The sequence below is a fragment of the Euleptes europaea genome, chromosome 7, assembly GCF_029931775.1.
Source record: "Euleptes europaea isolate rEulEur1 chromosome 7, rEulEur1.hap1, whole genome shotgun sequence".
NCBI classification, from domain to species: Eukaryota; Metazoa; Chordata; class Lepidosauria; order Squamata; family Sphaerodactylidae; genus Euleptes; species Euleptes europaea.
This window is the reverse complement of record NC_079318.1, coordinates 63854885-63871297: the sequence shown is the minus strand read 5'-3', so window position 1 is coordinate 63871297 and position 16413 is coordinate 63854885. Positions and strand designations below refer to the sequence as shown.

Below are 16413 nucleotides of genomic sequence, written 5' to 3'. Positions count from 1 at the left end.
TGGAGCTTGATGCCTAAGTTGCGTTTTGGCGATGTCCTTCCCTAGTGCCCTCGCAGGACCGGCGTCCAGGACTCCGAGGGGCTTAAAAAAGCCCCCTCAGAGTACCTAGGAGGTCAAACCGCGTTTGCGGGCTGCAGGGAGTTCCTGCTTTCCAACCCACTTGCAAGGGTCGGATTGGGGTATCTATGTACCCCAGAAGTAACGCAAACTTGGATTTCTCCCAGGACGACCTGGGGAAATGGAGTGCTCTCCCCAGCAGCACCACCGGAAGTTCACATGTCAACTTTTCTAGGACCTTTTGTGTGTGAGCTAGACTTTGCTGTTTTGAGTCTGCACACACTAGTATGTCTAGGTAAGGAAAAATTCGAATCCCCTCCTTGCGCAGATCCGCTATTAACGTCACCAACACTTTGGTGAATGCCCTCGAGGCAGACGTTAACCCAAATGGGAGGGCCCTGAACTGGAAATGTGCTCCCTGATGTGTGAATCTGAGCAAGCGACGGTGAGGAGGGTAAATGAGAATGTGGAGATAAGCCTCTGTGAGGTCTATGGACGTCATAAAGTCCAATGGTCGCAGGGCCTCTGTGACTGACCTCAAGGTTTCCATCCGAAAACTCTTTAGTGGGATGAATTTGTTCAAAAAGTTGAGGTCTAGTATGGGTCTCCACCCCCCGTTTTGTTTGGGAACTGTTAAGAAAATTGAATAAATTCCCAAGGAGCGCTCCTGCAGAGGAACTGTCCCTATGGCCTCGATGTTCAAGAGATGTTGTACAGCTTCTGAGGTCCTTTGTAGTTTTAGTTTGTTCTTTGGAGTTGGGGAGACAACTAATCTGTTGGGCGGAGTGTGTGAGAATTCTATCTGGTATCCGTGTGTGATGATGTTCTCTACCCAATGGTCTGGTTGGGAGGAAGACCACTGATGAAGAAAAAGACTGAGCCTTCCTCCCACAGGCAGGGAGGTGGCGTCATTGCTTGTTTTGGCGACCAGGTTTATCCCCTTTGTTGCCTTGGAAGGAGGAGAATTTGGTAGTCTGATTGAATCTACCCCCTCTACAAAAGGAACTGCTGTTATGGTTCCACTGAAACCTTCGCTGCTCAGGCCTGAATTTCTGAAGTGTGTGGAAGGTTCTGAAGGAAGTGGATTGGGAAAACCCCTTGGGTTCTTTCTGAAGGCTCTTAGGCAGGGCTTGCTTTTTGTCTTTGGTCTCCACCAGAATGGGATCCAACTTATCTCCAAAAAGCCTCTTGCCCTGATATGGGAAACCCATGAGAACAGATTTTGAATGGTGTTCTATCTGCCAAGGACGTAACCAGAGAGCCCTTCTGGCTGCTGAGGCAGTGGCTAGGGTTCTAGCCGCAAATGACATGGTATCTAGGGTAGAGTCAGCTAAGAATGAAACTGCTCTCAAAATTCTGGATACCCCTTCTAAGGCTTGTTTCTGTTCCTGAGGTATGAGCTGGGTGAGATTCCTTGTCCAAATAATAGCCGCCCTAGAGACTAATGCAGAAGTAATGGAAGAGCTGATGGCTAAGGCAGAGGCCTCATGTGCCTTTTTACATGCTAGTTCTGCTTTTCTATCAGCAGGGTCCTTTATCATGGTCTGGCCTTCTTCAGTTACCAGATCAGAAGTGTGCAGTGCAGTAACCGGTGCTTCCACTGGGGGCACCTTGAGTAACTCTGCTGTGCTATGATTTAAGTTGTAAAACTTTTTGGATGAAATGGGAAATTGTTTGGATGCCATTGGCTTCTCCCACTCTGACCTCCTGAGGGATAGGAAGTAGTCTGGCACTGGAACTACCCTGTCTGGGGTATCGTGCATGTGGAAAAATTCCTTGGTTCCTTTCTTTCTTTGTGTGTGTGAATCCTCAGAGTCCTCTGTTAGTCAAGGGCTGATAAAGTCTTAGACAATAAAAGAGGAAATTCCTCTGCACTGAAAATTCTAGATTGCTTTGGTTGCTCAATAATATCCTCCCCATCCGAACTGAACTCGCCCTCCTCTTTGCCGTCATCCTTGTCTCCGGATGAGGCTGAGGAGTTGTTACCTTGCACTTGGTAGGATTGGGGCCCAGAAGTGTCCTTTAAGGCTGCCTTTGTGGGCCATCTGGCATCCCCAGAATTATCTGCCCTACCTCTAGGGTCAGCAGAAGTTTGTAAGGCATGTGCTCCTTGTGAGGAGCTTCCCTGGGAGGAAGGGGAAGGAGGGGGGGCTGAGCCATTCTTAAGCCCTCAGTAAAGGCGTCCCTAATTAGTGAAGAGTTCTGCTTTTAAGAAGGTTAAGCCGCCATCTTGGATAAAGGGAGGAACCGCCCTACCGGTAGCTGGAGACTCCACAGCTTCATCCCATCCTTGAAGTGAAGGCGAGCCGCCTGAGGACGGGGTTTCCGGAGGCAAAGGCGAGACGCCAGCCTCTCTCTGTTCTCCCTTCTCTGGCTGCGAGGGAGTAACGGCCACAGCCGCTGTAGTCTCCCCGCTGCAAACCGCCGCGGAATTACCTCCGCTCTTCGTCGGTGCAGCTGACGAGCGGGCGGTGGGGGGGGCCGCTTAGCGCGCCTATTATTAGCCGAGCCGACTCTCTTGCGCTTGCTGGCGCCGCTCGCGCCGAATTTTACTTTCGCTTTCCCCTTTGATTCAGACACATAGCTGCAGGAGGGCTGGCTGGAGATCGGAGGGGAACTCCGTGAAGCCGCTGAAAGCAGGCTGGGATCCAAATCGCCCTGCGCGATGTAGGAGTCCTCTTGCCTGGCCGCCACTTTGTAGAGCGGGAATATTACTTTCGCTTTCTCTCCAAATCTTCCCTTTTCTAATCTTTTCTAAGAGAAGGAAAGATAAAGCTATAGAATATAAGAATAAAGCTACAGGAAGAAGAGTAAGACAGAAAAGAAAAGTATAGAATAAAAAGGCTAGAATTCTATTTCTTTGAAGCAAGAGCTGCAAAAAAGGCTGCTCCCCCGATAAAGGCAGGAAATAGAATGGCAAGAAGGGGCGTTTACCCCAGGAGGCTAGAAAATTTACATATTAGATTCCTGCCTCCCGAACCAAGAGGAAACGGAAACACCCATCCTGAAGATGCCCTTTGGACCCTCTGAGAGAGAACAAAAGATCTCTGTGTGGGCACTGTTTTAGGATACTTATTGGTTGCAGAGAAGTGAATTGACAGTTAAGAAGCAAATAACGCAAATTTTGACCCAAGTGTTAAATTACAGCAGTGACAAAAAGAGCACAAGAACATTTTAAAAAATACAACAAGGTCTGGTGTAAGCAATCCCTGTGCACTCACAGATCTCTGCAGTCACTGGCTGAGCTGCTGGAATGTCACAGAAGCCTGGAGGCCAGAGCTGCGGGAGCATCCCCTCCAGTACCCAGAAATGAGACCCCACCACCCCTTTGAACTGCTGCTGTTTCACAGAACAGTCTTCACCAATGGCAGAGGGACAGATGGAAAAGAGTGCTGCTGAGAGGGAAGGGGATGCACAGTAACAAGGAAGGCAGAGTTCCTTATGTGCCCTCCACTGACATCTGTGCCAACTTCTATGACTGACAATTTTATTTATGAATCTAACGTTGAGCTAGGTGTTGTTCAATCAGGGGGAAATCTACTTGGGAGTTTTTATAAAGCTGATATTCTGCTTGGGAGTCTTTCTTCGTATCTCTGCTTGTACCCCTTTCGGAAGGAAGGAATTTAGGAGAAAAGACAAAACTTCCTATGAACCTTAAAGACTAACAAAAATATTTTCTGGCAGGGTATGAGCTTTCGTGAGCCACAGCTCACTTCTTCTCATACACAGCTCATACCATGCCAGAAAATATTTTTATTAGTCTTTAAGGTGCTACTGGACTCTTGCTCTTTTCTACTACTGCAGACAAACACGGCTACCCACTGTGAATTATCTTCCTATGAATGTGTGCACGGCTCCACTAAGACGTTTAAGGCTATGCTTTTGTAGCCAGCCTGAAGCTGCAAGGGGTTTTCCAGTCTTAACCTTGCTTGGCTTCAAGATAGCCTTGTGAAGTAGCTCATGTTTCAGTTTTAAAGACTGGACCAAGGCTGAGAGCTGACAACTTACTTATTCCTCCATTCCCCACCCACCCCTCATTGATGTGTGTCAGCTTTACAAGACCGTCACTACATTCTCAGGACATACCTTGTAGTTTCAAGGATCAATACAGCCTCCCTTACCTGATGCAATGCTTATGATTTCTTTCACAACGACACCCTGAGCTTCTTCATATTCTTCTCTGCATTTTGAGTATTCGTCTTTGCGCTCTTTCAATGCACTGCACATAAAAAAAACAAAAAGAGTTTGCAAGATACCTTCTCTCCCCATTGATTTTTCAGGAATCAAAAAGAGTATTTTCCCTGATGAGCTATCGTTTGAGGTAAAGGCAGGGCTGGGACTGGTGCACATTTTACTGACCCATTGGAGAACTTCACCCCATTCTTCTGGGTATCCAAGACTTTGTATTTCAGATTGTTCCTCAGCACTTTCTCCTCCCTGTAGGTAATTCGAAAATGATGCCCGAATTGTGCATTGCATTCCAATTTGATGCTCTTCCCGGGTTCCAAGCCTTTTCAACAGGAAGGGATGATGGGGAAATAAAACATATGTCTGATAGCATTATAAGCAGACAAATCAAATTTTCATTATCTCCACTCAATGACTCAAATCTCTCTTGGCTGGGCTTTGATGCTTAATATTGTACCAGGCCACCTGCTAAGAAGTTAACTCACAGGGCTTGGAACTAGTCCTAACACCTAGCTAGCTAGACGAGAGCTAAAGGAATTTGAAGCAGTGGTTTTCCTTATCACAGAGATTTCTAAAATAAAGTGCCACACCGACTGCAGATTATACCACTGGGAAGGGAGAGGGGAGACACCCAAATATGGCACTTATTTATCTACGGTGCTGATGAGGCCAGCAGAGAGAATAACTGAGTGCAGCTACCTAATGTTCCATAGGCGTTAGGTGCTGGACAGGATCCATTGAACTGCTTCCCCTCCCCACCTCACAAACATTCAGTCTTCAGGGAACCCCACATCAACTTGTTTGTCAAAGAACCCCCGCCAAGAAACCTTTGCATTGCAGAAGATCTTGAGAAATATTTTAGGACTGATACTGTGTTTAGGCAAGGCGTTGGCCAGGTCTCCTGGCTCACATTCATGAACCTAGAGTGGACCCAAGCACAGGCCAGCGTTCTCCTGCAGCTACACATTTCAGGAGAAGATCGGCAGAGGTGAATAAAGCTTGCTCTCAGAGAAGCCATTACTCATCTTCTCACTGGGGAACCTGATAAGTTCCTGCAGACTGATTTAAAAACTGCAGTATTATTTTAAGCTACGGAGAACTCTGAACAGTGAATAAAGTGACTTTGGAAAAGCCAACTCTTCAGCACACCTCCATGGGAAAAAAAATAATAACTTCGCCTCAACATACATAGTTCCCTGGCTGCTGTCTTCAGCGCCTCCTGCATTTTTTCCTCTAGCTCATTCATCTTCTCGCTCAGTTCAGCCAGACTGGATTCAAAGGAAGGTTTCACAAGGTATTCATGGTTTTCCACCTAGAATACAAGGCACAGAAACATCCACTAAAGCAGCCTTCAAGATTGCAACTTCTAGAACTACATACATTGAGTATTAAATCTGGCAGACCAATTCATTAAATCTGAGTGAACAAACATTTGTGGCAGATGTGTAAATGTTCATTAAATGTTCCCATTTGAGGCCTTACAGAAGGTCAGTTGATTTAGTAGAAGTCAACAGGTAATGTTTTCTGAATCTGCACCACCAGACTGGTGACTGATGAGAACATTTCAAATGCTCCCTCACAAAGTCTTTCTGTAGATCAGAAATCAGAATATCATAGAGGGAGCTATGCCAGGACCTCTCTCCCCCACAATGTATTAGTCAAGGCTGCAAGAGCCCATCCTTTGGTTTATGCCGCACCACATTGTACTTAGGGCATAACCAAAGAATGGCTATGGGTGTTCTGCATGTCGATCTGTTTTGCCAGAGGGAACTGTTACAAATACACTTGCAGTCAGATGTTGGAAAAGTCAAGTCTAATTCTCAGGAGGTGACACCACAATCTTTCACAGCATGACGCCATTAGTAAAGATAAACGACTTGCTGCCTTAAGTCGCTGGAGTTTCAGGAAAACGAACAGGCCCAGCTGTAGGCCCACTGTCAACAATGGCACCTTCCCCTCCAGCAATTCACCTGTTACCCAACTGAGCCACCAGATTTTCAGTATCAGGCTTTGTTTTGTCTGCCTGCCCAGTTAATGACTGGTCACTGCTGACTCTGCTAGGAGTATACACTTTCAGTGTAGGCCCAATCATAGCACCATGGATGCATAGCCAAGCTCCTGGCCTTGGCTTTGTCACCTGACCTATCTGCATTAGTGCAGCAGAAAGTAGCATGAGGCTAGAGTCTTTACAACTATGACCTCAGTGCCTCTCAAATCTAACTCTCACCTTCTCAATAGTTCAGTGGCTTTTGATGCTCGCTGTCACCTACAATCTGTCGGAGGCTCAAAAAATGGCACCCTTGTTCATCCAAAAGAAGATGATGAACTTGAAAGCTCTGCTGGATCAGACCAAAGGTTCATCTAGGAAGCCCTGAAGCAGGATTTGAAGGCAGTAGCCTTTCCATCTTGTGGCTGGCTCCGCCTCCTGCAGCAGCCATTTTGTGGCAGCCATTTTGTTTCTGTGCCCACCATGCCTTGTCAGAATTCAAAATATACCCCTGGGGTTAGACTGTCTGACTAGAAGCCAGAAGACCAGTTTCTAATTCCCATTCTGCCATAAGGCTTGTTGGGTGGCCTTGGACCACCCACACACATTCAGCCTAAGTTACCTTACCGAATTACTGTGAGGGGAAAATGGAAGACAGCAGCCACTCTGAGCCCCTTGGAGGGAAGGCAGGATGAAAATGTACAGAACAAATGAATAAATGGATTTCATAGCATGGCAAGCTCTGTTCACTGTGCAAAAGGATGTCATCTAGCAACATAGAGAGGATTAATGTAAAAAAAGAGTACATTAAACAAAATCAGCCAGGAGAGCTAAAGTGGAGAACCCTACGGAAAACCTGGGGGATAAAGCTGGTATACAGGCCATCAATTCCCTAGTCCCTGGTTTAATGGAGCCTTCTCAAATGCATGCTTCATTCAGGATGCTATTTTTATTCACTGCATGTATACAATAAATGTATTCATTTCTTGTATTTATATCCTGCTCTCTCTCTCATAGGCTCAGAACAGCTTACTGTGGTTCTTATTTTGGCAATAATCATATCTGTACCAAAGAGCTCACAATCTAGGTATCGAGTCTAGAGGACTAGAAGAAATACATCATTTCCACTCACTCCTTGTCACCAGTGCCCTCCTTCTGAAAAAAACCTCTCATAATGCACACTCTGATCCAGCCTTATTCTCTTCAATTCCAATACTGCAATGCAAGTACATAACTGAAGGGGGGTCAACGTAATAAAACCCTTAGCATTCCCTCCCTCTCTCACTGTTTGAAGAGGTATATTTGGTACTTAAAAAGGCCCCTTAAGGAAGGCAGAGGCCAACATCCACCTGACGAAGGAGCCTCAGCTGGTGGGAGATGGAAGTGGTGACAGGCGGCCCCAACACACTTCTTCTCTGCTCACAGGGAAGTTGGTTCTAAATGTTAATCCTGAGTAATAACAAGCGTGAACCTTCTTCGCGGAAGTTCATGTTCTTTTTACTAACACGCCAAAACAGATTCAAAACTAGATGGGTGCCCTCCTGTGGGTTCCCTTCCAGATGGAAGAGTATTTGCAAAACGATGCAGCTGCTACTGTGACCATTTAGTCAGAGTTTTGTTCCCACGTTTATTCAGTAGGGACACACTAACAAACAAGAAGATGGGATGGCCGCGGTTGTCTTGCACGTTCCCCCAAACAGCCCTGAAGCTCTCCAGATGAAGTACAGAATATGCACCAGCCAGTTAAAAAGTTTATCAGTCTGCTCCGCATTTCCAGAGGACTGTGCAAGATCACATGAGCAACAGGTGAGTCAGGCTGCCTCCCAGAAAGCAATGGTTTCTCTCCTCAGATAAAAAGCTGACTATAGGCTGTGCCAGATCTAACGGCAAAAAGACTACGAGGAGCAGAAGTGTGACTTAAGAGCAACAGGTGGCTGTGTTAGCTATATTGCAGCACTGCTTCTGAAATGGGACTGGGAAGCCCTGAACCAGAAGTGTGCAAGATTCTGAAAGTGTGACAGAAGCAACTGAGAAACCAGAAGGCTGTGATTCACCAGCATCCTGTAGCTCATATCCAACCATCAACAAAAGGCACCGATGTATATGGGTTTCCCCTGCGTTCCCATCCTCTCCCCAGCTGTTCCTTTTGACCTCCAAAATCAGTCCTGGGGCCGCAGGACTTGCATGGATTTTAAAAAGGCCGCAAAGGTCAGGGATTTGCCCCCAGGAGGGAACAGGGCCAAAGCTGCCCTCCCCTTTTGCCATCACTGTTCCACTGACAGAAGAGGGGTGGTTTTTCTCCCTTCCCCTCCTTACCTTGGACCTGCACAACTTTTTTGTCCATGTGGGCCCCACAACTCCAGGGAGTCGTTTTTCCAGGGGTTTAAGGGGCTGCTGAGAGGACCAGGGGGGAAATGTGTGCCTTCCACTGATTTTTTGTTGTGATTTGTTTGTTGTTGCTCATATGACTGGGAGGGCTGAACCACTAGCGAATAAGAGGCTGGGATGGCAGCCATCTAAATATCTAAACATAGCAACACAAAGACTTTAGTCCTTTCTAGGTGGCTGGAAGAGTCCAGTAAATCAGAGAACATGTGTCAGATTCAGTACATTAGAGTACAGGTGTTATATGTGTTAAACCACAGAACGTGTGTTATAGAAACAGAAAGTCCACCTTGTTTCCTAATTAGATGCCCCTGGGAAATCCATAGGCAGTGCATGAATGCTCTTGCACTGTTGTCATGAGTCAGCCTGCTGAGGCTTTCTTGAAGGAAGAGGACCTGGAAGAAGCAGACAGCGGAAGGGAAGAACCACAGCAGGCAGAGCAGGCATGGACAGATGAATGTTCCCCATGCCTACAACCATCCAGGGCAAGGGACTTGTTTGTGTCCAACAGCAGCCCTCCATAGCCTCTGGAGCAGCGATGCCAAAAGTGCAGATCATTCCTACTCGAGCGTAGGAGGAGAACTAGGTTGCAAGCACAAGGAAGAGCACTGCCAGCTGACGGCAGTGAGGATAATGAGCCTCCTCTGGCAAAAAGTGCTGAGTCAGAGCTGTTGTTGGTCCTAGGCTTATTTAAGCAGATGCTTGCATCCAGGCAGGTGTGGGAACAACTTGTGTTACCACTCTTTGCCCACTGTGACTTTACCTGTTGCTGAACCCTGCGTGCCTCTGACTCTGGACTGAACCCTGACTCTTCTCTTGGACTACGTTTTGTTACTTTGACCTGGACACTATAAATTACCCAGCTTTGACTTTGGACTGCTCCTGACCACACTCATCCGTCTCTGGCCCTGGACATGGCAATTGTTGCCTTTCAGCTACTGGCATTAGTAGCACGCTGCCTCTGAATGATATTCCTTATAGCCATTGTGGCTAACAGCTGTTGATAGGCTGACCCTCCATAAATTTTTCTGAAGCCATTTAGCCAGAAAGCCCTCACCACGTTATGTGGTAGTAAATTCCATAAATGGATTAACCAGGCTTCACAATCTATCTGAAAGTGTTCCTCAAAAGTAGCCAGAGATACAATTCATGTAGGGCATTATCCAGCACAGAGTATGAAAAACCATCTGTCATGTTTTCTTTTTAAAACATTTCTAGTTCTCAGAGGTACCTATTTTTCCCCGTCTTTCTACACCCACCACTGTGAAATCAAAGTGGCTGCTTGCTTTGCTTTTCCGTGTCTTGGCTACCAAATATACTGGCCTTCAATATCTGGTGCTTGATCCCTGGTCCCTCCATTGTTATACAGTAATTCAGCTAAACGTATTTGGACATATTAACTAAAGGGACTTCCTAAGTTAGAAAGAGCAGCACCACACTTTGGGGAAGGCCACAGAATTTGATCTGAAAGAATCCTAAAAACATCTTTGTTTTCTTTCCCTTCATCCAAGTTAGCTCTTCCCTTGCTGACAAGGCCAGTGTCAGAGCAGAACCATAAAGAGATTCAGGTTTCCTATACCCCATACTGCTAAGAAACTGAAGGGGAGGAGGAACAGGGAGCAACCTCACATTTGCCAGAGACTTAGGGGGGAAAGAGCATAGCAGAAGTGAAAAGTTTTTGTTTCATTAAACATACACCCTGCACCATCAGTTCCTTTCTTTCATCTGGAAGCCTGAAAAGACTAATAATTATTATAACCTTTTCATGATTTATATGTTTTCTATGCCTAGAATATAATGTTCCTAACCTATACAGGAGCAAAGAAAAGCATTCTCTAGAGCCTGCGGGAAAGGAATGAGGGATGGAAACCGTAGGAATGCACTGCACTATCAGTTTGTACACAGGAGGGTTTTGCTTGCTTGAGGACATCAGCGTCTGAATACCATCATTCTTCTTGAAATAAACTGCATAAACCAAGAACTCTTTAAAAAGTACATGGTAGACCTTCCTAAGGAGGAACACTTAGCTGCCAAGGAAGACACAAGATTGGCCCCCACCAGAAGAGCTGGAAAGCTTATCTACAAGACCTGGGCATATCAGAGACATGCCAAATTGCATATATACAACTGGGGTGCTCCCTAAGATTGTAAATCTCCCTGCCCAGGACTAACCCATGACTGGGGATGGGGGGGGGGCTGTATATTCACAAAGCTTTTTGCTTTACATGGTCACATTAACCCATACTGTGGACTTATGTGGTCATGCTCCCTTCCTCTCCAGCTTCTGGTTGCCCCCACCCAGAAAATCACAGGAGTCACTGTCCATTTAACTACCTGGTAGGAACGAAACGTCACAGCTCACAACTGGAGGTGAGTGACACCCTGTTCAGTGAGCATTATATCCAAAAGCTTGCTATGTATGACATAGTCATAGACCCCCTCTCCAACACACATGCTCAAGATGGTTCGACAACGCAACCACATAGAAAACCATAATCTAAAAGTAAACTACCACCACCCAGCAGGCCAACTAGACAAGCACCTACAATAAAACAGCAACAACACAACACAAATAGCAATCAGTTAAAATACTAAAAACAATAAAGGTAGAAAACAAGAAGGGGAAACAAAACCATACAATTAAATAAACTTTTTTTAAAAAAAGTATACTGACCAATTTGAAAAAAACACAAAAACACCAGACTTAGTCCCTATATCTCATAGTCACACATCCCACCTCAGAAGGCATGAAGGAAGGCCAAAGATCACAGTCTCCAGGTAAGACTATATGGGGCAGGTAGTCTTTTTTAAGTACCCAAGCCTTAGTGCCTAGGGCTCTATAGATCAACATAATCATGTTGAACTGAAACCAGAAGTGAATAGGCAACCAGTGAAGATCTTTCAAGACAGGAGTAACATGCTGCCTCTAGCATTCTTGCTGCTGCATTCTAGACTAATTAAAGATTGTGGACTGTCTTCAAGGGCCTCCCTACATAGAATATTACAGTAATCAAGCATGGAGGTAACAGCAGCATGGAACTGTATCACTTTCAACTGTCCAGGGAAAGTATAATCTGCTAGCATAGATTAGTGGAGAAGAGACTGGGCAAAGAACCATGAAGCCCCCAATTTCAGCCTCACATCTAACATAAACTCACTAGGTAGCTTTAGATAAGATTGCCAGGCTCCAACCTTATAATTTCATTAGAATGAGAAAGTATGCGGAAGTGCTTAGAACATCCTAAAAAGTGCTGAGTTTATTGCATTATTTATGATACATTAGGGTGTGATTCTCGATACGCTTAGTTGGAAATTAGTTCCACAGAACTCAGATGAGCTTAATATATTTATTCAAGCCACAGGGTTTAAAATCAATGAATGCTTCAACTAATTTATCACTGGGTGCTAATTTTAATCAATGAGACCAAGTTGCATACACATTTATTGGAGACCACTTTCACTTTGGTGCATTATTGCAATAAAGAATGGAAAAACAGAAGTAAAGATGGCATTTGCTTGTAAACATTAGTAAGAGTTTTGGCTAATTTGATCTCAATGAAGTTTTTGCAATCAATAGACAGCTATAGCATTCAGGAATGAGATACAGGCCTTTTCTTAGATTTTATTTTAAAAATGTACGAACCAATTGTAAGTAACTTAATTTCAGAGGGGCAGCCATCAGTAAAATTCTGACTCACGAAAATGTATGCTGTTGCTCTTTAAGGAACCACTTCTGTTTGATTTCAGAATATGAAAAAAAATCACGTATGTGCTTGCAATATCAAACAACACTCTACATGATCATATTACCCATATGGTATGACCCTGCAGGCCTTTGTTTTTACCACAATGAAGGGTTTACTCTGCTGGCGTGGGTCTCAAACTGCTGGACCACTATGAAGAGTTTACCTCTTCAACTGAATTCTACTTATTCCTTTCACAAACAGGCTTTACTCTCCACTGCCAAAGCCACTAACAGAACTGCAGTCTAATTGTCTACAGTCAGATTGTAAAGACACAACAGATCAGAATTCCCTCTTTAATTCAGCCATTCTGGAGCTGGGGGAAATTTTTGAAATCACACTTGATACAGATATTACCAACTAGGCAAGCTCCCCCTGCTTCTCTCTTATACTTTGATAACCATGAGCCAGAGTATGAGGCTTTGCCCATGGCTACAAAGACCAACTAACTACAACTTCAGGCAAATAAAATTTTATCTTTAAGGACATGAACAGTAAATGGACCCAACAAGTATATAATTGAGCTGCAAAAGACTACAAAGTATATGGGCATGGGATAATCAAAAGGGGAATAAACACAATCCTCTTTTCCTAAGTCTAAAACTTATCTCTGTGACATTAAACAGACCAGAAGAAATATCTTAATGGTTCCAGGTTTGCTTTTTAGACTCTGTCCATCACACTCTACCTTCTTCTCCAATTGGTGGTCACAGATCATGTGCCTCTGTGTGTGTGCATGTGTGTGTGTGTCTCCTTCACAGTCCCCCAAAAACACTAGTGTGTCTCCTCACCAAGATTGTCTACTTTTCTCCTCAAGAGAAAGCTTCCTCCACATACCCACAATGCCATTTCCACAGTAAATTCACCAGGGAAGGAAGAGAAAAGCTAGCACAATCTGATTACTCTGGGGCTTCCCATTGCCTCCCAACCATCATTCCCTCCAATACGAAAGTTCACACTCAACTGCCTAACAGTACGGAAGGTCAATGGGGCCATCCACATTGGGGTTTCTGTACACTTGGTAAACTCTTTGGTATGCAACAAGCTATTACTTTAAACTTAAAAAAGGGGGGGGACCCAAAACCAGCCTCACAAGGGCTGGGCATGCTCACTGCACTCATAATGTGGAGACCCAGCCAAGAGTCAGCTTAGAGGTGAAGAAAACACAAGAAACCTGCTTCCTTCAGCCCTAAGGACCTTACATTCTCCTGGAAGGAGATTCTGGTCTGGTGGGGAAATTGGCCTCCCTATCTTTCTCCACCATGCCTGAATATTCCATCTGATTGGCAGGTTCTGCATCCTGTTCAAACTCCTGCAGGCCTTGTTGTGGCCTTTGTCACAATTAAACACACCACTTAGATTAGATTGTGATTTTATTATTCATTAGGGCTGTTTTAATTCTTTGTTTTTATGGGATTATCATGTTTGATGATGTTTTATTGATAAGTGAGCCGCCCTGAGCCCAGCCTTTGCTGGGAAGGGCGGGCTATATCAATAAATAAATCAAATAAATTTCTCTCACCCCTCCCCAATTCCTCATGATTCTCCTGCCTTGTGAATAGCAAACAAAATAATTATGGAATTCAACACATCTGTAGCTCTATAAGCCTGAGGAAGCAGGAAGTTCACTCAACACAGGCAACAAGTATATTTGGTTGCTATGACAACGTGTAGATTTACCACACTCTACTCTCAGTTAAAAAAAATGATTCTTACAGGTTTAACACCACTAAACTGAAGCCTGTAAAAACCTCCATGTGCAAGATTCTGATTTCTTTCCACTGTGGAAAGTTGATAGTGTGTTCCAGGACCCACAGCTGTCTCTCCAACATCAGCTTTAATTAACTTTTATGGATTTGCAAATGCTAACAGAATTAGGCTCAGCATGTTTTACAAGGCTTCATTAAGGATGTCCACTTAAAAAAACACATTTACATGAAGTAAGAAAGTGACTGGAAGGTTTGTAGGGACAAAGGGGGAAGGGCCAGCTAGTAGATAACAGTAGCAGTCATATGCTACTGTAAAAGAACAGATGGGCCACCCTAGAAGAAATTTAGTAATCTCCTCATAAGCATCACACATTAACTTCTGATGTTTCTCCTTTCAAGGTGTTTGCTTTTCCTCTTAAAAAGCAAGGACAGAGATTATGCACGCAAAAGAAAGAGATAAATATGAATATTTACAACCACATGTGTACACTTAGTTTAAGAAATGTTGACACCAGCTTCAACATGTACGTATGCAGTATTCTTTAGTGTGTGATGTGGTTTTGCAGTATCCCAGCCGCTCACATACCACTGCCCCCCTCCTTCTCACACACACAACGCTTTACCACCCACAACCGCTTTCTTATTTCTATCAAAAGAACACACACACAAAACAATGCACATCTCCCTCCACTGAAGTGAAGGAGGAAGCCTTCAACTGTAGAATTTCCACATATATAGCACAGCATATACAAGGTTCTAGGATTTGGTGGTGGGGAGGGACATTCTCACAGCCTGGGAATTCTTGTTGGAAAGAACAGATGACTCCAGTGCAGTTTCCTCTCCTACTGTTTAATGCCTGGATCTGCACTTTATAACACATAACAGTGTCCAAAGAGGAGGCAATAACAGATTCTCTTCCCTATAATGAGTCTGGTGCTCTACTCTGATGGGTGGTAAAACTCCCAGGCTCCTAAATGGAGAACAAAAGAATGGTTCACAGCAACCACCTCCAGCAGCCATTCACTAAAGAGGAATGGAAGAAAGGGGGTACAAAAGCCAAGATAGACAAGAGAATCTTTTCAGTCCCTTGAGTTCAGCCCCTCACTACACTGAAGGACCAGCCAATTAGTCACTCCAGTGCATGTCACTATTCTGCACATGGACAAAATTTAGCAACCAGAAAATTTCAGGGTTGTTTTTTTTTTAAAGCAAGTTGCTGTTTCATATGGCTTGAAAACATGTGGGTAATATCTGAGGGAATGCTAGCCTTCAAGTACCCTGTACAGCTAACTATTCCCTACCCAAGACTAGGACAAGGACAACAAATGATGCAAAATCAGCATGTGCTGTTTTTCTAAAAACTTGCATAACCAAAAGGTGCAATAGTATTCTTTAACTGTTGCAGAATTTTGAGGAGGCGGCAATGGAACATGTAACACACTGCTTTTTAACTTCCTGGTTGCTTGACACTGCCCTGATCTGGAATGGATTTTTACCTGATCTACATACCAGCTCACCCTACCACCTGGCTGTGGGTGACTTTACCACAAGCTACCACTGTAGGCCTGAGACCCGTGTTTAACATAAACCGCTTGTGTTTGTGGCTCCCACCTAATCAGCGCAGGCATGCTTGGTAAGAGTCATTGTTCAATTAGCTTTTGCTGGCAGATTGCTGACACACACACACACGGGTATGGAACAGTGCAGAGCTGGCCAGACTCAAATTAACTAAGGGAAATAGGTTCACAAGAGAGTGACATGAGAATGTCAACCCGAAACATAGTGAAGTGTCTGGAGAAAGTCAGCGCAAAATCTCACACAGTTGTCCTAGCCTTCATTAAAGGAGGGTTCAGGTTTCCCATGAATGTTCAAAGTGCTTTTTACAGGACATATATTCAAACACTTCATATAGCTTCTTGATACACTGTATGCAGAAGGTCAGGGCAACAGTTATGAAGGCCATAAATGCACCTTGACTGGTGCTAAGCGGGCTTTCTGGTGATGGCACCTGGCTCCATTATAGCCATGCAACTGTGCAGGGGTCAGAATGCCAGCTTTTTGCTCTTGGCCAAAAGGTGGTATTCTCATCCCCACCCTGAGAAATTTCTCCATTGCATGCCAAGGGCTTGCATTCTGAAACCCACCCACCATGCCTAGGAAGCACCAGCTGCTTCTCACAGATGTAACAGAAGCTTCCTTGGCAGATTTCTCTCAGACGGAAGGCAGTGTTTCGATCCCTCCCCCCAAAGGGATACATGAAAAGTAGGTGTTTTCTGTGCATGGATGGTTAGATACAAGATATTCATATTTCATCTAGCTTAAGATACTGGATAAATGAATAAAT

General features: G+C 44.6%; 1 protein-coding gene across 1 annotated transcript in view; it reads right to left on the bottom strand.

The window, feature by feature from the left end:
• Positions 1–16413, bottom strand: part of MSH2 (mutS homolog 2) — an 89849-nt gene that overhangs the window by 26051 nt on the left and 47385 nt on the right. Inside the window, exons 9-11 of the mRNA XM_056852537.1 lie at positions 5434–5557; positions 4417–4567; positions 4179–4276 (exon numbers count right to left, since the gene is read on the bottom strand). Coding sequence (XP_056708515.1) covers positions 4179–4276; positions 4417–4567; positions 5434–5557 — 373 coding nt within the window. The remainder of the gene's footprint in view (positions 1–4178; positions 4277–4416; positions 4568–5433; positions 5558–16413) is intronic.